Source organism: Drosophila willistoni, assembly GCF_018902025.1.
Source record: "Drosophila willistoni isolate 14030-0811.24 chromosome XL unlocalized genomic scaffold, UCI_dwil_1.1 Seg142, whole genome shotgun sequence".
Taxonomy (NCBI): Eukaryota; Metazoa; Arthropoda; class Insecta; order Diptera; family Drosophilidae; genus Drosophila; species Drosophila willistoni.
In genome coordinates, this window is record NW_025814053.1 from 7,126,751 (window position 1) to 7,148,205 (window position 21,455).

The 21,455-nt window shown below is 37.7% G+C and overlaps 5 protein-coding genes across 11 annotated transcripts in view; 3 read left to right on the forward strand and 2 right to left on the reverse strand.

The window, feature by feature from the left end:
* Positions 1-11,690, forward strand: part of LOC6644876 (disintegrin and metalloproteinase domain-containing protein 12) — a 34,949-nt gene extending 23,259 nt beyond the window's left edge. For 2 of the 7 annotated variants that reach the window (XM_047011514.1, XM_047011513.1), the window contains exons 21-23: positions 71-866; positions 2,103-2,462; positions 3,678-4,511. In XM_047011514.1, coding sequence (XP_046867470.1) covers positions 71-866; positions 2,103-2,462; positions 3,678-4,239 — 1,718 coding nt within the window. In that variant the 3' untranslated portion in view covers positions 4,240-4,511. Of the gene's footprint in view, positions 1-70; positions 867-1,723; positions 1,955-2,102; positions 2,463-3,677; positions 4,512-11,418 lie in introns of those variants that run through there. The other 5 variants (XM_047011515.1, XM_023176920.2, XM_023176923.2 and 2 more) reach the window with 5 other exon arrangements.
* A 746-nt stretch (positions 11,691-12,436) lies between these two features.
* On the forward strand, positions 12,437-14,528 carry LOC6644851 (cleft lip and palate transmembrane protein 1-like protein). Its single transcript, XM_002067408.4, has 2 exons — positions 12,437-13,505; positions 13,566-14,528. Exons 1-2 carry the CDS (start codon positions 12,600-12,602, stop codon positions 14,313-14,315), a joined length of 1,656 nt encoding a protein of 551 aa, XP_002067444.1. The 5' UTR covers positions 12,437-12,599; the 3' UTR covers positions 14,316-14,528.
* Positions 14,529-14,722: 194 nt separating this feature from the next.
* On the reverse strand, positions 14,723-16,855 carry LOC6644850 (brahma-associated protein of 60 kDa). Its single transcript, XM_002067407.4, has 3 exons — positions 16,619-16,855; positions 15,217-16,542; positions 14,723-15,155 (listed from the first exon to the last, which is right to left on the reverse strand). Exons 1-3 carry the CDS (start codon positions 16,724-16,726, stop codon positions 15,000-15,002), a joined length of 1,590 nt encoding a protein of 529 aa, XP_002067443.1. The 5' UTR covers positions 16,727-16,855; the 3' UTR covers positions 14,723-14,999.
* A 478-nt stretch (positions 16,856-17,333) lies between these two features.
* Positions 17,334-19,849, forward strand: LOC6644849 (cell cycle control protein 50A). The gene is made up of 6 exons (XM_002067406.4): positions 17,334-17,540; positions 17,801-18,069; positions 18,141-18,336; positions 18,408-18,740; positions 18,799-18,964; positions 19,221-19,849. Exons 1-6 carry the CDS (start codon positions 17,480-17,482, stop codon positions 19,267-19,269), a joined length of 1,074 nt encoding a protein of 357 aa, XP_002067442.2. The 5' UTR covers positions 17,334-17,479; the 3' UTR covers positions 19,270-19,849.
* LOC6644848 (required for meiotic nuclear division protein 1 homolog) lies at positions 19,781-21,454 on the reverse strand. Its single transcript, XM_002067405.4, has 2 exons — positions 21,400-21,454; positions 19,781-21,298 (listed from the first exon to the last, which is right to left on the reverse strand). Exon 2 carries the CDS (start codon positions 21,254-21,256, stop codon positions 20,006-20,008), a length of 1,251 nt encoding a protein of 416 aa, XP_002067441.3. The 5' UTR covers positions 21,257-21,298; positions 21,400-21,454; the 3' UTR covers positions 19,781-20,005.
* Between the last annotated feature and the right edge of the window lies 1 nt (position 21,455).

A 21,455-nucleotide genomic window follows, 5' to 3' on the forward strand; every position in this document is an offset into this window, starting at 1 on the left:
TCCTGAATCTAAAACCAAAAACCATATTCTCCCGCCCAACGTTGAAACAACCTGATTGGCTCGCTTTCAGAGAAGGGCATACTGAAGAAGCATGGCTATGGCCTGGTGCATGGAGAGCAACTGAAAGATAAATGGGGCGACGATAGCCAGTCGGACAACCTGGAGCTAATTACACAGGATGGCACATTGGCATCGACCAGCGGTGGAGCGGCTGCCTCTGAGGTAGAACGAACATTAAAATCGTTGAATGGCTATCATGAGGATATATTGGAGGCATTGCGAAATGCGGCAACGCATCGGGGCACGGGTACCGGCAACACGCCAGTGGGCAGTGGCAGCCTCAGCGAGGAAATGCTACGGAAGACGCTGCAAGACTGCAACAATGCCCAGATGGGCTATGCAGCCGAACCGTATAAACGTTCCAGTGGGTCAAAGTCCAGTTCACGTGAGAATATCTGCGATAGCGCTGCCGCCCATGCCATACTCCTTGATGGCAGCGGCTCTGGCCTGGGCGCCTTGGGACTTGGAGCTGCTATGGGGGCCGGCAGCGGTGGCGGCGGCGTAGGCGTCGGCATTGCCGGCCAAGGCATGGGCCATGGTAGTGCGCTGTTACATCATCATCGATCACAGCATCAGTTGCATCAGCCGACCGCAATGCAGCTTCAACAGCAGCCAGACGAGGATGATGCACCATCAACTGGACCACTGCGTATACGCAATTTGGAGGATCTGATTCGTCAGCTGGAGCATCATTCATCACGCCATATGAGTCCCAGTGGCTCGGAGGATATACGCATGTCGGAAACAGATGCCGATCGTCACTATAGATTAGATAGTTCCGCCGCTTGTAGTGAGTCCTCGCAAGGGTTAGTGTTCAATCTCAATCTCAATTATAAATAATTGTTGTGAAATGGAATCAGCAATCAGCATTCCAGTAAGCCACAAAAAAAAAAAAAAAAAACAACCCAACCAAACCAAAAAAAAAAAAAAAAAAAAACTCATCCCCCCGAGTCTGGCTTTCGATAAACGCTTAATTGCCATACGTCATGTATTTATTTTGCATATGTATTCACCAAGAAACCACAAATCGACAGACACCGACACCACACACACATACACAAACACGTCATTTAATATTGAGTAGGTTTAATGTAAAGATTTTGTTCGATGTTAAAACATCAAACGCTGTGGCGTTTTGCGCTTAAAAGTATGCTAAGTTTTAGCCCATAGCCAGTGCCACTTTTTTGCCACTTTGCTTCTCTTCCAAATCGTCATTTATTGAACTAACTGCTAGAGTGCGTTGCGTTAATGTGTATTAATAATTAAACCCTGACTAATAACTAATAATACTAATATCGAAATATAATCAATTCGAAATCGTAGCTCAAAGTGCTTCACAGTTAATTACCATTTTGGGTAGTGTATTTTTTTCCATAGAGCTTTAGAGCTCAAATAATACAACAACAGACAACACTGCCTAGCAACAAACATACAGAATTGAAATCCTTTTACACACACACACACACACACACACACACACACAGACAGACACACACACCACAACACGATATCAGCAAATCGTACACTGGCATACACAGTAAAAGAGTTAACAGCAAGCTGACCTTATACCGTTAACAGCATGTAAGCTGCTGCCAGTTTTGGACTTCAGTAACTTAAAAACGCAACTCAAGCCTATGCAAATTTCTATTCGCATCTCTTACAGGCTTCAGACTGGAATACCTTGTGTGATAAAGGTTGGTTGCCCATTAGTAGACCGCGTCTCCCCCCTACCCCACTTACCCATCCATACTTACAATTAGACAATTCCCCCCAACCCACTTGCTATTGGTTGTTCTTTTGGACCATAACCACACTATATATACTATTTATCAACCCATTTTATCCATAATCAGATCACACACACACATTACTACTATTTAATACATAAGCAAAATCAATGCGTTGTCGTTAAGAAATGACAATCTTCGTGATGATTCGCTCGCGTTACGGTCCAAGTCCAAGTCCATTAATATGCGTAGTATTTAGTAAAGCCAAAACGATTATTTACTTGCCTATATGCTTAAACTTATCGCCCGCTCCAGCTCCAATCAGCAATTAGCACAATCTCAGAAAACAGCTACAATTCATCCGTCTTACAGCAGCCGCTGTCGTCCCCGCTCTGATGAGGAGTCGCGCTTTGCCTATGGCGGCGGTCGATACCGCCAGCCGGCCACCGCTGGCCGTCACAACACGCATCAGTCCCACTCACCGCATGCATTTGGACACCACACGCACCATTCACATGCCCATGGACACGCCACGCATGGCCCCCATTCATCGCACCACTCGTCGCACACCCATTTGCATCAGGATGACGAGGGTATCTACGAGAGTGCCGATCATCATGACCGCAACGTAGTTGATGTCCGGCTTGATCCGCAAGAGACACCTGATAGCGAGAGGTAAGCCTCCTCTATATAACAACAACAACAACAACAACAAAAATACTCTCTCACACACACACACACAGACAAACTCACCCCCCCCCCCCCACCCCCATTTTTTATGAATTTGTTTTTGTGTAAAATTACCCCATCCCCATTCCCAATCCAAGAAACAAAAACCTAAGTATGTATGTATGTATGTAGTTATCATCATTGTTACCCCCCGCCTCCCCCACATCGTAGGATTATGAACATATATTTCGTTTGGCACATCTTTTCATTTCTCATGGCTCGCCCCTCCCCCGCTTGTCCGCCAAACCCTTGTTCTTGGTTTCCCATAGAGTAGAACAATCTGTTTGTACTTAACCTTATGATTTACTCTTAAGTTTCCTTTTAGTTCACAAATAAGCCATCCGCACATCGATGACTTCCATCCACAATTCCAATATCCTTTTTCCCCCCAATTGGTAATGTCCTTTAGGTACTATTTAAATTCCCTTTGGCACTAACAACTGCAAATTTTGATTATTTTCAAGAGCATTTCTTTTTTCCTTAAATATTTGTGCCTAGGCAATTTTCATAAATAAATATTATCTTAGGACTATTTAAGACTAAAGGAGACATTAAGATCAAATTTTATTACAAAATATAGAAATTCGTTTCGATCCTATAAGATAATTAAATATCATTATTTTAAGTGAATGTGGGACATTCGATAGACAGACATAGAGATAATCGATTATTTCATAGATATAAAAAAGCTTTTCCCGCCTATTTTCACGCCTAAAAAAATAGCTAAAATATAAAGCTATCTTCTGTTTATCGGATATGCAAGTTTTCATCAGGTGTATAGGAATTTTAAAATATAATTCAGTGATAGCTAAATGAGGGTAAACAGAATGATAAATAAAAGCAGATTATAAATTGAATTTTCAACTTGAAGCTTTGATCAGAATGGGTTAAAAGTGTTGAAAATGTTTTAAATTTATCCAGAAATGGGGAAATGAAAACAAATATATTGTCATTGCAGATAAACCAGGGCTAATTTGATTAGGATTCTGTAACTATTTGAATTTTATACAGAATAGTGGACTATACCATTTGACCCTAATATGAACCTAGCCCAGTCCAGTCCAGTCCAGCCCAATTGTCCCAATGATTTTCCGATGTCCTGATGGCCCCCTTGTGTTCTTACCATGTATCGTTGTTCCTATTACGATTATTATTTTCTAGTGATGACTTTATTCAAGCTCAACAACAGTTAGCCCGGTGGGCGAGTGAGGATGTGGTATCCGTCGTGGTATTGGATCAGCCGCAATCCGGCACAATGTCGGATTCCCAACCATCCAGCGGCGTCGGACCCATGTCGGGAGCTACAACGAGCAACGTTATCCACCACCAGCATCCGCACCAGCACCACGGCGATCATCAATCCTCCGCAGCGGCAGCAGCGGCGGCGGCGGCGGCGGCAGCCAACAACAACTCTATAATGGGTTTGGCAGTCGTCCCAAATGGTATAAATGTAAGTCAGAGGGACTTTTACCCCTCGCCACCCTCAACGGAGACGGAAAGCAGTGGAAGTGTTATCCAGCCGCCTACACGTCGCACATTACAGTCAGCCGATACGGGAGCGGCCATAAGCCAACAGCAATTGCAGCTCCATCAGCTACAGCTCCACCAGCACCATCATCAGCAGCAGCAGCTGCAGCAGCAATCCGGCGATACCAGCAGCAGCAACAACAGTCAATCCGGACAAATCATCGAGAATGGCTGTTACCCGGAATATAAGCATTGATAGTGCAACATGCTGCATAATATGCAACTGCACCAGCACTCGAAATCGATATCGAAATCGCATTTGCACCCGCACTCAAATCTATATTAAGTACAGTGAAAGCGAATGGCGAATAATTGCGAGACACAAATGCAAGAGAAGGGGCCTAGGATAGTATAGAAGAATGGGGGAGAATACTTTTTGCATATGCTTCGCTTGGAATACTCAAGTACATAATCATACCCATACACACACAGACACACCACACACACACTACAAAGACACACATATGCATGCATAACATAATTACATACATACATACATACATACTTACATTTAAATTTAATGTAATTGAAAAGAAAAGTTAACGTTAACGAGAGCAAAGCAAAGCAAAAGAAGAAAAAAAACAAACAAACAAAAGATTATTAAGTAATTATACATATATACATAAGTGATAGATTCACAAAAACAGTTCATAAAACGTACACTACCATAAGTACACGGAAAAATACTCGTACTATATGTATTATTAATATTTACCCCCCCCCCCCCCCCCCCCCCCCCCTCAAATGCAAGAAAAAAGGGAAAAATTTAAGAAAAAAAAGAAATATATATAGGGATAAGGCATTTTTTTATATGTATATCGGGCGAGTGAGCCAATAATGCCCAACGCCCGAGCAGCCGAACTGGAAACACGGGAGAGCAAACAAAACTTGTAAATAGAAGAAAATTAAAAAGAAAAAAACCGAAAAAAATAAAAAAAGAACCCCCCTCCCACATTATACATTATACATAATTATAAACAATTATTGATATTAGTTAGTTAATTATACGACTCTCTGCGAGACGCGTGAAACACTTGAACTTGTTGCTGATCACGGTCACGATCACGATCACGATCACGATCACTTGGCGGCAAGTAATTCCAAAAAAAAAAACAATGAAAAAACAAAAAAAAATTGCACTCGTGCACCGGGCCCAGCCCGGCCTTCAAAATGCTCCCTTATTGGAGCATTTTTACACCGACTGATAGACAAATTTTGGGCTAGCGCCGCCAGTTCTCGTTTAATAATCCAGAAATAATAAAATAAAATAAAATAAATGCATAAACCAACATGAAAATAAAATAAAACAAACAAACAAACAACAACATAATTCTAATTAGATTATATATGTATGTACTAATTATTATGTATGTATGTATTGTATATGCTAAGCGTATGTATGTGTATGATGATAATAAGGATAACGATTACCGATTAATGATGAAAGATGCAAAACAAAACAAAGCAAAACAAATAACAAACAAAAAAAAAACGATAACAGTTAAAACAGTTGAATATTAAGCATATATCGATAAGAAGCAGCAGCAGCAAAAGAAGAAGCAGCAGAAGCAAAATGCAGTTATATAGTATAGTATTTTAATTGGTAACGGTAATTGTAATACAAACTAAAAGAACAAAATGCAAAAAAAAAAATACAAAAAAAGAGAGAAAGTAAAAATGGCAGCCGCAACATAACATGAAGAGAAAAAAAACGAAGACGAAGTAACAGTAATAGTTTAAATGTAATTGATAGAATAAATAAGAAAATGTATGTGTAAAAAGCATATGGAAATGTTTGTATTCATTGTATTCATATTTTGTATATATATGTGTATGTGTATGTGTATGTGTATGTGTGTGTGTGTGTGTGTGTGTGTGTGTATGTTGAAGCTGAGCATGAGTCAATTTAACTTTTGAGTACTTGAATAATCAAATTAACTCCTACATAAATATTACGATACGTTACAATATGAATTACTCGAATATTTATCCTTGTTTTCCGTTCAACTAATTTGCTTTACACTCACAAATCACAGAGAATCAGAATTACTTGACTCATGCTCATGCCTAGTGTGTGTGTGTATGTGTGCAAAAGAAACCAAAAAACACTAAAAAAAAAACACATTCATTCATTTATTAGATAAAGTCTGTGTCCCTCCACACACTCATATGTACTCTTATGCTGTCATGGGGTATGTTATATATAGGTACATATACATACATACATGTAAATACTTGCATCATTCAAAATGTAACGTTTCATAATTATGTATATATATACAAGATTTCAACATATATTTCGATATATAACATTTAATTCATTTCATTTAAAAAGCGATCATTTCGAATAACTGTGGGTGGGGTAATTCATAACACGGACGGATCTAGAACAAAATTTCGGAGGGGGTCCAATAGAACGATTTCGATACCGACTCTTGACCTTGTCTTCACCCCCTGGACCGAAATTTCGATATCCAAAATTGATTTCTTTTCCGAAAATTAAAGATTTAACAATTCAAAATCTACATATGTATATGTATGTAGATCCGCCATTGTTGTAGGTACATACGTGTGTATATATAAAAGTATCAGCAGATTTTGATTAGAAGTAAAGAGAATATAGAGAGATTATTACAGAATTTATTGAAAAAAATCTCAATCGATGGCTCACTGATGAACCTAATTCTCAAATTTATCGAAAGGTAGAAGATTTCCAATACTAACAATTCTCGCTTAAAAGAAAATTCGATCTAAAATGAACTCGGTAAACTGTTTGGGAAACGATTTTGGACATTCAAACTTACCTATAGAAACACATTTAAAATTCTATTACATGCACTCATAATTACATGGATAACAGCACGCATACACATGCAAACATACACATATATATAAATAGACATATACATATGTATGTATGTAAATGAACATGCCAAGAATCAAACAAAAAGCACTGCTATTAATGTACGTATGATGTACATACATACATACATACATACATCCATGTAAGGCAAACGAAACACTTAATGAATAAATGCTAATGATTAAAATGTCAATTTTAAAGAAGAAAATAAAAAATTAAACCAATTTAGAAGACATATTAGGAGACAAGAAGAATAAGAAGAAGAGGAAAAACAAACAAACAAACAAAAAAAAACAATACATTTTTTTGAGACTTTATTTGTGAAATTGAAATTGAGAGTAAACTTAGATTTAACAGCTACAATAAGGCAGTAAATGTGTAATAATTTAGGCTAAACTAAGAAAATTTGTATTTGTATGCATGGGGCATGCGGCATGCGGCACGCGGCATGAAGATGGGCGCCAGCTTTGATACTTCACAACCGTTCCCAAAAAACCAAAAAAAAAAAAGAAAAAAGAAATAAATAAAAATTCGATGCATGGCTGATATTGACTAGATTCATCCAAATAGATTCATTCTATGCAAACCATATATATATATATATTTTTTTTTTGCCATTTATACAACTTCTCAATGGAAAATGGTTAGTAGATATGGGCCAAGGGTTCATAAGCTGAATGAAATTCTAAACGTTATACGTACATGTTTCCTCTCAGTCGATAATTGTCCTTGTCGATCCTTTTTCATCCCACATCTAGAGGAATTAATGTTTATATTGGCAATGAGGGTGTGTGTGTGTGTGTGTGTGTGTGTGTGTGTGTGTGTGTGTGCGTGTGTGTGTGTGTGTATTGGGTGGGAGAAGATGAGATGAAAAAAAATTACATACCATGCGTAAATCTCTGATAAAGGCAATACAATATATCAATCTATTGTATTGGTTTTTGGATTGGCACATATATCTATATAGATGAACTAAATAATAATAAAAACTATATGGTATTAGCACACATGCACACCCAGTTACATCACAATTACATCACATACCAAATGCCATTATATACACACACACATACACAATAAATGTTCAAGTGAAATTTTGATGTTCAATGGATAATGAAACAGAATGTTATACTAAATGTACGTACATACATAAATACATACATACATGCATACATATTGTACATACATACATACATATGCTTGTCCGTTAAACTGGTTTAGCTAACGAAGATTCAATTTGGCTTTGAAATTTTGATGCGAGCCAATGCATTGGCATTGCATTTGGACCAACTAATTTCATTACAATTTGTTGATCTCGCCAATCGCTCAAAAATCTGTCATCAAACAACATACACACACACACACACACACACACTTTTTGAGCTCTTTCAAAAACATATTTAAGCATTTGTTTAGAATTTGTTGTCCAAGTTAATGTTTAATGTTTAAGCAAACGTTTCCTTTTCCTCTTTCTTTTTGGCCCAAAATGAATCTTCCAAAGCCAAGTTAAATGAACCAGTTGGTTGATGGTAGAATAGAAATGAGAAATTCATGTCGAAAACAAAAGAAAGTAAAGCAAGTGAAAGAAGAACAGATGGCAAACAGTGAACAAACAAAATAAAAGAGCAAAATAAAAAACATTTTTTAATGATAAGCATGATAACACTGTGAATCAAATTGGTTCAATTTAAGTACATTATATATACATAAATGATATTGATTGACTTTTACTGTGACAGCGGCCGCAGCAATAGATGCAGCAGGCCCCACTGATCTGATCGATTATAGACAATGATGATGATGATTAAGAAAATTATGATAATGATGATGATTAATAATGATAATTATTGATATTGCCCTGAAGTGGAGAGGAATCGTTATTTATACACACATATACATATATACATATATAATATAAGAAAATGTTAGACCTATGACTCGCAAAACAAATAAGAAATTAGGCTAATTATTTAAATGGATTAAAAGAAACAAACCACAAAAAAAAAACAAAAAATATTAATAATAAAAACAAATAATGACAACAACAGCAACAACAAAAACAAATAACAAACAATCCCCCAAAAAATCATAAGAAAAATCATCAGAAAAAAACTTTGTTAGCCTAACAAAATCATTGAAACAGTCAGCTGAGCAAAAAAAAGAAAAGAAATCGTAAATTCGCATTAATAAATATATATATATATATATATATATATATATATATATATATATATATTTGCATATATACATACATATATACAAACATATGTACATGCCAAGCCAAACACTGATACAAAAAAATACATACATACATACATCAATATATGCATGAAATTATGTAAGTATACATTTCATTGAAACACTCAATAAAGGCATAAAACCTCATTAAATTCGAAAAAAAAACAGATTAATTTATATATATATTATGATCAGGATCATAAGGATTTGTGTTTCAATTTATTGTGCATAAGAAATATATAATTTCCTTGTTTTTTCTGTAGTTGTTGCAAAAATAATTTCAAAACTTAGTCCTCAAATGGTTTTTGATATAATATCAATCATTAAATGTCACATTTCGAGAGATTTTTGATTATTGGATTTTGATTTTTGGTTCCCAGGCTAGAAAGTCAGGTTAATCGAAAGAGATTCTCTATAATAATTTCTGATCTGACATTAACAATTGATCTTAGAGGTCTAACAAGTTTCCCACTCAAATAGAAACGCTCAAAATTGAATGAAAATATTAATTCATTGACGTTCAATTTTGTGGCCAACTAAAAAATATAGTAAATTGAATCGCAAATAAATGTAAATTTAGAAAGTGAGACACAGCTAAATGTTAGAGAAAATTGCCAATAAGCTTTAAATTCAATATTCAAAGAGCAGAAGAAAACATTTGAAATCAATTTCTAACGAATTTTATGTGTTTACCCTTTGAAATCAGTTTAGATTGTTAGTAATATTATATTTTTGATTTTGATTTTAATTTGATTCAATACGGAATTACATGTGATATTTAAACCTAATACATGCCCACGTTTTCCAAGTTTTAGATTTAAGGGAAATAAACCTTTTTTTTCTTTTAGAAACCAATCCATTGCCTTAGCACAGACACCTGACAAAAATTTGCTAAATATATTGAGGTTGTAGACTAAAGAACTCATTTGTGCATAGATGAATGCATTTTATGATGTATGTATGCATGTATGTATGTATATATGCAGAATTTAGACCTTTACATCAATCGCATTCGTGTGGTTAATTAAGCAAAAGCATCAATCAACAAATCAGCAAAGACAAAATGAAAAGCAAAAAAAAGAAAAAAACCAAAACAAAAACAAAAAATACATGATCGTATTTAATAAAATGAACTAAAAACATTTTTGAAACAATTTCTAAAGAACTGTTAACTGTTGTGACTTGAGTATTTAAATGATAATTGATTAAAATGATGAAACAGAATGATGAATAATGAAATTGCCGAAGCACATTGACAGATATATATATATATATATATATATATATATATATATATATGTATATATACATATATGTATGTATGTATGTGTAGGCCGAGGTAAAAGGACAATTTCATTTAGTTTATAAGACGCCAATTGGATATTAAAACAAAAAACAAAAACAAAATAAAATCAATAATATGATCTAAAGTAATTTTAGTAACAATATTGAAAGAAAAAGAAAATGGTAATGAAATGAGAGATACATAATGAAGATGAAATTAAGATGAAGATGAAATAAATAACAACAGCAAGAATAAAAACCCGACAAAATGCTAAGAAGAAAACGAGAAGAATCCAAATAAAATCATTTCAAAATAAAATATGAAAAATACCAAAAAAAGAAAAAGCAACATTTTTATATGTATATGTATGTATGTACAATGTAAAAAGATACATATATGTATATACATATGTACATACGCACTGGCACGCAAAAAAAAAACCAAAAAAAAAACAAACCCAAATTTGAAATAAAAAACAAAAAAAAAAAAGAAATCAAATAATGAACATACACACAAAAAATTTAACTGAAAGCATCCAAACTCATCGAATCAAGTAGAAACCATGCTCTGTCTCTCTCTTTCTCTATCTATCCATCTCTTTCGCCCTTCTTTTCTCTCTGTCTCTCTGCATGGAAAGCAATCACCCACAATGACACAGTTTCTCTTTCACATAGCACAAGAACTAGCTAGAAAGATGGTAAAAATCAGATAAGTAACCTAACTATACAGACACATATACGATATATATACTAGAGATATATATATATATACGATATATATATACGATATATACTAAATAGAGCATTCCATTGTGGCTTTTGTTGGAATGTCCAGAAGTGGGGAGAGTCAATTCAATTCAATTCAATTCAATTCTTCTACCACACCTCAGACACAGTGGCTATTTATCAGGCAATAAATAAATTGGCGTTATAAAGCGGCAAACAATATTTCAAATTATATGCTAATCAAGTATTTTATTTTACTTTCAGATATTATCGCTAACATAAAGCAAGATCCCATGGTTGTAGGGAAACCAAGCCAAGCGATTCTCAACTCGTCTCTGTGGAGTATATTTTTAGCTTAAATTAAATCTATTTAAATTCATCTAGCTTTTAATGAAGAGGACTTGGCGAATTTCACATTTACCACGTATTCACATTTTTACTTATATACATAGAAAGAAAAAAGAATAATAACAAATTGGGGGAGGTTCGGGGAATTTGACAAAAACAAATCAAAAAACAAACATTACAATAAATGGTCTAAAACGTCGCAAATACTTCCGAAACTTTTTTTTTAAAAGGAAGTTATAATAATTGAAATTATCTTATACATACATATACATATATAAATTGGTAGGTAAGCAGTAAGTATCCTCTATCAATCCAGGCAGCTGCCGTATTTAGTTGGGCCAAAGAAAAATAAGACCACGAATTTTCTGGCGTTATTAAGAAATGAAATGGCTTAAAATTTTTCGTCTAATTTCAATTTTTGTTCGACTAATTTCCCGAATGCTATTATTCACACCCTGCGTATACGTTATTTTCCCGATTAGTGCTAATGATACACTGCGTATACGTAATTGATGGCTAAGATACAGCAAAAAACCGTTGAATCAAACTAAAAATTCATATTCTGATATATTTAAGTGGGAATATGTTAGCTTATATACATATCTAGGATTTTATTTGAGAAAATTAAAAGTAATGAATTTTGAGAATTGTTAAAATGAGAATGAGAAACAGAATTATTGATTCTATAAAGGCAGAATTGACAGAATTATAGATTCGATAAAGAAAATTCTGTCAAATGTAAGCAGAAGTTATTTTTAAGTATTTAAAACTGTTCAAAATACGATATCTTAAACATAGAAGGCTGAAAAAAAAAAAAACATTTTACTTTCCAGCTCTAACCTCCAATAGCATTTTGAGTCACTGTATATGTAACCGGTTGCTATAAGCAAATGCTTGTTGGGTATACTTTCATCCAATGTGAGCTTGAAATGTTTTCTGGGTGTAACAAATTGTCTGTGCAGAACGGAACGTTGGTGGCTTGGACCGGCTTGCTCATAGAAATGGACTTTTAGCCAATTAAGAGGCACGTCATAGCATCGCTTACACATCCCACCACATCACAGCATCTTCCACATCCACCCGTCATCATAGGTGTCATGGCCCTGCCGTCGATCTCAACGCTGTTGGGCGTGGCATTTCTCGCCTATATATCGCATTCCATCTATCAGATGTCGCAGCTATTTACTACGCTCCAATGCAGCAGTACGCCATGTTACACCTCATTTCTGGCGGACCGGCCACGCTTGCAATTGGCTTTATTCAGCTCGCAAACCCGCTCACCCCTGGCCAGCGAGGTTAAGGATCTGTACAAAACAAAGCGTTTCGATTATACACATCCCTTCGAGCATGACTTTGAAGTGGATGTGCCGCTCAAGACGCGTCGCAATGGCACAATGTATATGCATGTTGTCCTAGCTCTCGAGGGGGAACCTCTCGAATGGCGAACATTGCGACGGGATGGACCCACCGTGATTCATACACTTAGTTTGACAGACTATATGGTTCCGCGGGCAGAGGCATTTCAGCTGCTGGGCGAGGCAGAGAAGTCGAAGACTAAGAAACCAAAAGGCACAGATAAAGGCAGCGATTCCACCGGCAGTACCAGTTCGTCCAAGGCCACCACACACTTACGTTCCAATATCTACGTTAGCCTGCTGACCGATCTGTTCTCTGTGTCACAAGCGGATGTGCCGCCTGAATTGGCTCCACTGATACGAGTGAATCGAATGCAACAGATTCTGCCCATTGTACAGACGGACACATTTAATACACGGCTCAAGGATCTGGTGGCCATCTCTAGAAATACAACCGAATTTACATTTAGCTTCCATTACAAGCCCGTGGGTGTGGGTAAATTGCGTCTCATGCTTCTCATGGAACATGCCACGCAGGCGCTACTTACCATTGGCTTCGCCACCAAGGATATTGACGAAGTTAAAGGCATTTTCTCGGATACGAATGTCTATCTACTGTGCGGCACCATTTTCGTTTCCAGTATTCATGTGAGTTGCAAAAACATTCAGTAAATAACTACTATATCCATCTGTTTTTTTTGTTTATAGATGCTTTTCGATTTTCTCAGTTTCAAGAATGATGTGGCCTTTTGGCGCAAGAAGCAATCCTATGAGGGTCTGTCCACTCGCACCACAATGTGGCGAGCCTTCAGTCAGTTTGTCATCTTTCTCTATTTACTGGATGAGAATACCTCATATTTGGTTCTTGTTCCCGTGGGCCTGGGCACTCTCATTGAATTTTGGAAGTGCAAAAAGATTCTGCGTTTGCATCTGAGCTTTAGCAGTTTCATTGGCCGTAAACTAGAGTCAACTGGACATTTGGCCGAAGTGCAAACCGATCAATTCGATCGACAGGGCATGCGCTACTTAAGCTATCTACTGTATCCCCTGTGTCTGTGTGGAGCAGTCTACTCGCTGATCTATCAACCGCATCGCTCTTGGTATTCCTGGACCCTCAACTCCCTGGTGAATGGTGTCTATGCGTTCGGTTTTCTCTTCATGTTGCCGCAATTGTTTGTCAACTACAAACTCAAATCGGTTGCTGCCTTGCCATGGCGTGCCTTCATGTACAAGGCGTTTAATACATTTATCGATGACTTCTTTGCCTTTATCATTACAATGCCAACGGCCCATCGTGTTGCCTGCCTGCGAGATGACATTGTCTTTCTCATTTACTTATATCAACGCTGGCTATATCCCGTCGACAAAAACCGTCTAGATACTGGCCTAGCCATTGAGGAGACTAAACAAGAGACTCAAGACAAATCCGCCGCCAATCGAAGCAAGAAACGAAACTAGAATTATTTTTTATCCATCCAGTTTTTTTTTTAACAACATTCCGTCTATATATGATATAGATTATAGTCAATTTTAAGGTCCAAAATAAAAAAAAAAAACCCCGTCTTTTGTTTTGAAAATCTAATGTAATGAAAGAATGAATGTGAACAAAAAACAACAACTAGTAAATGCAATAAAACGAGGACCTAAATGAGCGATGATTGATTTTAAAAAGATTTCGTTCTATTATTAAACTAAAAACCACGAATTAGATAGATCTCTGTTGGTTTAGATTCAAAACTATACCGATTTCGAAAAAGAATAAAGGATAGAAGAAAACTTGTTCCCCGATTCAGATTCGATAACAGAATTAAAAGGTTAAATATGTTTTTATATGGTTTTAATACATATATTTATGTTTTTGTTATTGTACGGACTGTATGTATATATGCGTGTGTGTGTGTGTGTATGTGATTTTGTTGTATGGGAGAAAAGGGGTTTGCAATTTGTCCAATTATTTTGTTGTATAAAATGTACGTGGTTTCTGTTCTGGATTTTTGTAGCGAGTAGAAATTAAGTATACATAAGATTTAAGCTTAAACCTAAACTGACAAAAAAAAAAGAAAAAGGAAAAACGTGAGTTGCCGTGCCGTATACTCTACGGTTGTTGACGCATGAATTTTCCTCCCTTTCTTTCTTCTCTCATTAACCATTGCGTATGCCCAGAGCCTGCTCCAGCTCGGCACGCTTTTGATTGACCTTGGTGAAGAAATAGCGGGAGACAGCTTCATGCGTCCAGGGTTGATAATAGAATTCAGCACGACGCTCCTCCTCCGGATTACCAACAACATCGGTCATGAGCTAAATAGAAATTTATAGAAATTAAAATGGATATTGATGCTTTGACTTGTCTTAAACTTACCTTTAAGTCCCTTGTCTGACTTATGATCCAGCGATGGATAAACATTTGCGGATCTTTAGCAAAACTGAGAAAGAATTCACGATTGGTTTTCATCTGATTAATAGTATCGACTGTCTCATGGATTTTGGTGTCTAGTCCCTGGATCTCCTGTTGACTGGCCGTGCTCATGAGGAAATTGTTCATTTGATTCTTGAGCGTGTCGTCCACCTCGACATCGATGTCATAGCAGGCAGTTTGCTTATTCTCCGCACCGCTCTCGATGAAATGATTGATGACAATCGGATCTGGGGGATGGAGCAGGGGATTCAAGCGTTGGGGAATTTCGGCAAATTTCATACGCTGGCAGCTAAATATTTGCTCTAGATACTTGTCACAGTTAATGTACTCCCGCTCGTGGGCGTCCTGCAGCTTATGGGTCTTGATGTACTGCCACAAAGCGGAGATAATCACGGGCCTGGTCTGAGTGTGAACGCCGAGAAGACGGGCCAGTCGTGGATCAAGCTTAAACTGCAAGGGCTGATAGTCCAGAAGAAGAAGAATGGTGCAACGGACATTCCTATCGCCCGGCCGCTTCACCTGAAATCCATCTGTTTCCTGAGTGGTGTGTGTGCGATGCCACTCTACAAGATGATTGTCCGGCCCATAGAGTTCCTTATCCAGCTCGATGACCAACGATTTGAAAAACGACGAGAATTTGCGTTTAATCTTCGTATTGGGATCACCTTTACCGTCCTCCAGGAGGCGACCCTCAACGCGCAGCTCCCAGGATGCTACAGCCCCCTCATCACCGTCATTAGTCGGTTCCTTACTGGGATAGAATGTATTCGAGATAAAAATGCGCAGCTTACGCTTCTGCTTCATGGGTCGTTTGAGTGCCTCTTGAATGTCCAATCGTTTGCGCATAATGGTGGCATCTAGCTTCCTCTCGAACGTTAGCAGATCCATATAGGCTTGTGATTCAGGCACTAAATCCCTCACCTTCTGTGGCAATATTTTGTCGGCCAGTTTCTTTTTCTTCTTAGCCGCCGATACAAATTCTCCACCTTTGCCACCAGGTCCACTATTAAGATTTCGCGATTCAGCCGAACGTTTGCTACCCCCGCCAGATCCGCCACCGCCGCCTCCTCCAGATCCACTGCCGCCGCCACCGCCCGCATTACCACGCAATCCGCTGGCGAAAGTTGGCTGCTGTGAAGCACGTTGCAAAAGCGAGGGTCCCGGGACACCTGGACCACCAGGTCCCACTGGAACGCCAACAGGGGTCCCGGCTCCTGCTGTTCCAGGCACGGGCTGCGTTGTGTTCGGATGCAATGGAAAGCCACGGGGCTAAAATACATAAACGGAATATAAAGCAATATGTAGATTTGCCTTCTATTTTGTTTGGGAGTGTATTTTTTCTTACCGCAAATGTGCCGCCTGGCGGCGGATACGAACGCATGCCGGGCGCAGGCTGTGGTGGCTGGTAGCGCGATTGCACCGGCGCCTGGCCAGGCGCAAATCGTTGTGACATCTTTAATAGTTCGTTAAAGTATGCCTTTTCCGTTTTTATGAATAACAATCGTTGGTTTTTAACATATATATTGCCGCTTCTTTGCCTTTATTTTTCTTTTGCTTTGCGTCACAAATAGAAAATGGCGTCAAAACTATTTTAGGGTGACCAATGCACGATTAGCGATGCTAGCAGTCGATAGTTAAATCGATAGTTCAGTGCATTTATAATTGGGATATTCCCGTAAGTGCTAACAAATCTTTTATCTAAAATCACTTCAAATTTAATTCAAATTATCAAATTGATTGTTGTAAAACATTTATAAACTGTACAATATACATTCAGATATATGTAAATCAGAAATTTTGCATCTCAGCACTTACAAGAACACTTTAAATATGCTTCTCTGCTGTTATCGATACCTTTTAAATTAACAACAAAATGTTTTTATTTTTAAATTAATTTTAATTAATTGCTAAATTCTAGGTACGGAACGAGATTATTCTCGCGAACTTCTTTCATTTCGCTTAATTCTGGAATCATAAAGCTTATGCGTGATATATCTAAGTACGGTAGTTATGGTAAATATTCACCTTATCGATAAATTGTTGCATTCTTATCGCATTCAGTAAGAAACAAAATTTCTAGTTTTACCTTTGCATTCGCATTGGAGTTGTCCCAGGTGACAAAAGACAGAGTCTACGCCAAAAACAAGCTTTTTTTTTTGGTTTTGATAGCGAAAGCAATTGTAGGAGATAACCAAGAGAAGACGGAATGTCCACACAGAATGCAGAGAATGAGGAAAATCCAGCCTCAAAATCTAAACGACCTTCAGGTAAATAATGAAAATAAACCCTCACACACAGAGACATGCACATACGCATACATTACAGGTATGTAACATACACATACATATGTACATATATGTATGTGATAAGGGGTCCCTGTGACACAGACACCCACCAAGTCAAGGGTGACTAATACTCGATTGATTTGACATTTGTGGGCTTAAAATTGATTTTGAACTTCTCTCTCCACCTCTAAATGAGTCACTTCACATTACTTATGTTTACCTTTTTGGTCGTGTCCTTGCAGATTCAGCGTTTAAACAACAACGATTGCCCGCCTGGCAGCCCGTTCTCACCGCCCGCACTGTTTTGCCCACTTTCTTTGTGATTGGTGTTCTGTTTGTGCCAATTGGCGTGGTTCTTCTTCATTTCTCCGACACCTCAAATGAGTTAATCATTGATTACACTCGTTGCCTGCAGGTGGGAACGGATCAGACCTGTGCCAGCTATATACAAAACAATACAGGTGGACAGTGTGATTGTAAAATCAATTTTACACTCACAACTGATTTTAAAGTGAGTTAAAGACTCGATCTATGCGATGCGATAAAACCAATAAAATGAATATTTAATTACTTCCATTGCAGGGCGATGTATATATGTATTATGGCTTGACCAATTACTACCAAAATCATCGTCGTTATGTCAAATCCCGCGATGATGAACAACTATTGGGTCAATTATCAAAAACTCCCAGTTCGGACTGTTCACCATTTGCATACAACCCGGAAACCGGGAAACCCATAGCTCCCTGTGGAGCCATTGCCAATTCGTTGTTCAATGGTAAGAGTTAATGCCTGATCTAATGTCTGACCACTTGATCTTGATCGTATCTTCTTTACTTTCTTTCATAGACACTCTAACCCTTAGCCAGGGCGATAATGAGATTGAGTTATTGAATACTGGCATTGCTTGGCCATCAGATAAACGAGTGAAATTCCGTAATCCCGCCAACTTAACCGAATCCCTCATAGGTTTCTCGAAACCCCTATTCTGGAGCATTGGTCTCAATGAGTTGGATCCAGCTAATGTTGAGAACAATGGTTTCCAAAACGAGGATCTTATTGTTTGGATGCGAACAGCTGCTTTACCCAGCTTCCGGAAGCTATATCGTCGTCTCAATCAGACAAACAATAAATATACCAATGGCCTGAAGGCCGGTAATTATACCCTGCATATTAAATATAGTAAGTAACTTATACATATGAAAAGGAATAAAACTAATTATCAATCTTTTTCAATTAGAATACCCGGTAATATCATTTGATGGCACCAAACGTATGATACTATCAACCACCTCGGTTCTGGGTGGTAAAAATCCATTCCTAGGTATTGCCTACATTGTTGTTGGAGCCGTTTGTATTACTTTGGGCCTGGCCCTGCTCTTCATTCATATGCGTTGCAGTCGTAGGTAAGTTTGATTCCTGATTTCATAACTCCCACATTGAAATGAAATGAGAGACATTATGCATACGAAAAAATTTGAATCAAAAAGTATGCGATAAGTATTGAATTGTAAGATATGGCATTTCAATTCATTGTGGTTTATGGCCTGGCCCGAAAAAAACCTTTTATCAGCGCCATAAGAAAAGCTAATCTCAAAGTCAATCTAATCACATTTCCTTTTTCTCTTTCTTGTGTTTCTCCCGTTGTCTCCAACTTAACAGCAGCAACATGGAAATGATCAACGTGAATCCGCATACGCAGTATTCCTAGGCTACTGCTAGCAAAAGTATTCGTCTTTGAGTGATGTGTGTCTCCTCCTGAACCTGCTGGCTTTTTATTAAATTAGCTTTTATAGTGATTAAGCATAAAGTTTTCTTTGACTTTCTTTTTCTTGTGTTTGTTTGTTTGGTGTTTCTGTGTATGTGTGTGTGTGCGAATGAGTGTGTATGCGTGTGTCTACTGTGCCTTGAGTTTTGTTAAACAATTTTTGTAAAATTCTTGCACATCAAAAGCCAAATTAATCTTTTCACCACCACCACCCACCTTCTGTTATATATATATATAAATATATATATATATCTCTTGTTTTTTTTTGCTTATTGTGATGCCTGATAATTTGTTAAACATTTTTACTTAATCATTTCCTCTGCTTGTTTTCGGCATACATACATAGTTAAAGTTTTACAACAAAAAACAGAAAAAAATGTGTACCTAAAATGGGGAAATATTTGCTAAACAAGTGCCCCTCTCCATATTAAAGAAAAAAAAAGAAAACCAAAAACATTTTGTTAAACATTCAATTTCGTTCACATAATAATAAAGATAATTCACAATTTTGCACAATTTAAAAGACTTGAATTAAATTTGGTATAGCTATAAATCCCGAGAAATGGTCAGATTATAGATGCTGGAACTAACTAGGATAAAAATTTTGATAAATCTTTAATATAATACAACAAAATGAACTTATTTACTAAATACAGGAGGGGAGGGGAGGTAGGAACAATCAATGTTTACTGTCAGACAGGGGCAACACTTCAAGACTATGCTTTTCAGGTGTAATAAAATGCAATATCTCAAAACCGACTTCAACCATAATCAGAATGATGATCATCCATTCGAGGCGTATGTGATGGGCATCGTTTAAATTGTGAGACACCAGCTCTGCAAGCTCCACACAGTGATTAATTTTCTCGTTCATTACCTTGGTGCGGCGGCTAATGCTGAAATATGAGCATACTTGCAAATAGATACCTTCCAGCTCTTCGCGATCCCAATAGAAATCGGGGGCATCTAATAGATCGGAGGAGAGATTAATCTGATGGCGGAGGGCGAAAAGTTCACCAGTTTTTCGTAGCATTGCGGCCCTTGAGATGCGTAGACGTCGACCACGCTTAAGATCCTCGGTCAAATACTCCATGGAGTCAATGTAACGATCTAATTGGGCCTCCCATATGCCCAGCTTGATGGACTGGGCCATGGCATTTGAGAATGTATATTTATAGAGGAAATTATCGGTATCGGCGGTGACAAAGAATTTCCCATTTTGAAAGAATGCTCGCGAAGTGCTGGCATTGTAATCACTGCTCTCCGCCACCAAATCACCCTCAACATCCACGGGGGCAGCAGGTATATATGTGTAGGGCATCATTTCGCTCTCACCATGTATCAGAGCACTTACATAGGATTCCCGCTCGAAGGAGCGTAAGAAATTCAAGACATTATTCGCCTCGATGTCGGTACAATTCCAAAAGATCACCGATCCCTCGCGAAAGAAGAATATTTCGCGTGGATGTTGACCAGTTTGATATTTGGCCGCCACATAGAGAACATTGTGCTCGCCGTCCAAGCTGTCAGTGGAAAAGAAACGTTTCGTCTCGTAAAGATTCTGGTCTTTAAGGGCTGCCTGCAGTTCCTCCAGATTGTATTCCTCGGCAGTTGTATATCCGCGCGTATTGAGAAATCCCAAAGCAGAGAGTTCATCGATGGCCAAGCGCTTTTTGCGTAGAAGTCGCGTCCGAGTCGGGGATAGATGGTTTTCCATTCGTTCATCTATGATTGGCAACTTTTTACTGACGCCCCCGATGGAGGTGGGCAGCTTCTTGAGTGTCGATGATACCGTCGCAGAGGAAGTGACTATTGGTGGCTTGGCAGTGGATAACCATCTCGTTTTGTTCGCTAGGAAGGGACTTTGGAGACGGGAGCGAAAACTTCTGAAGAAGAACGGCGCTTCCAGGCCAAGGCGTGCGAAATTCATTTTTTAGCTTGGTTCTATTGGCTTTACTCGATCCACATTTGGCTTAAGTACAGATTTAGATAAAGATATATATTATAAACATATGTATATATAATATGGTATAATGAGCCGGCAAAGTTCTTTTTGATTTGATTTTATATTACCTTCTCGCTTGCACTCACATTCCCACCCCTGGGAGCAGTTAGGTTCGATAGTCATT

Excerpts from the sequence above, each read along its gene's own strand:
- LOC6644851 (XM_002067408.4), top strand. The coding sequence starts at position 12,600 with ATGGCCCTGCCGTCGATCTCAACGCTGTTGGGCGTGGCATTTCTCGCC. Across the intron at positions 13,506-13,565 it reads TTTTCGTTTCCAGTATTCAT|ATGCTTTTCGATTTTCTCAG; the intron begins GTGAGTTGCAAA and ends TTTTGTTTATAG.
- LOC6644850 (XM_002067407.4), bottom strand. The coding sequence starts at position 16,726 with ATGTCACAACGATTTGCGCCTGGCCAGGCGCCGGTGCAATCGCGCTAC. Across the intron at positions 16,543-16,618 it reads CGCCAGGCGGCACATTTGCG|CCCCGTGGCTTTCCATTGCA; the intron begins GTAAGAAAAAAT and ends TATGTATTTTAG. Across the intron at positions 15,156-15,216 it reads GTCAGACAAGGGACTTAAAG|CTCATGACCGATGTTGTTGG; the intron begins GTAAGTTTAAGA and ends ATTTCTATTTAG.
- LOC6644849 (XM_002067406.4), top strand. The coding sequence starts at position 17,480 with ATGTCCACACAGAATGCAGAGAATGAGGAAAATCCAGCCTCAAAATCT. Across the intron at positions 18,741-18,798 it reads TACCCTGCATATTAAATATA|AATACCCGGTAATATCATTT; the intron begins GTAAGTAACTTA and ends TTTTTCAATTAG. Across the intron at positions 18,965-19,220 it reads CATATGCGTTGCAGTCGTAG|CAGCAACATGGAAATGATCA; the intron begins GTAAGTTTGATT and ends CCAACTTAACAG.
- LOC6644848 (XM_002067405.4), bottom strand. The coding sequence starts at position 21,256 with ATGAATTTCGCACGCCTTGGCCTGGAAGCGCCGTTCTTCTTCAGAAGT.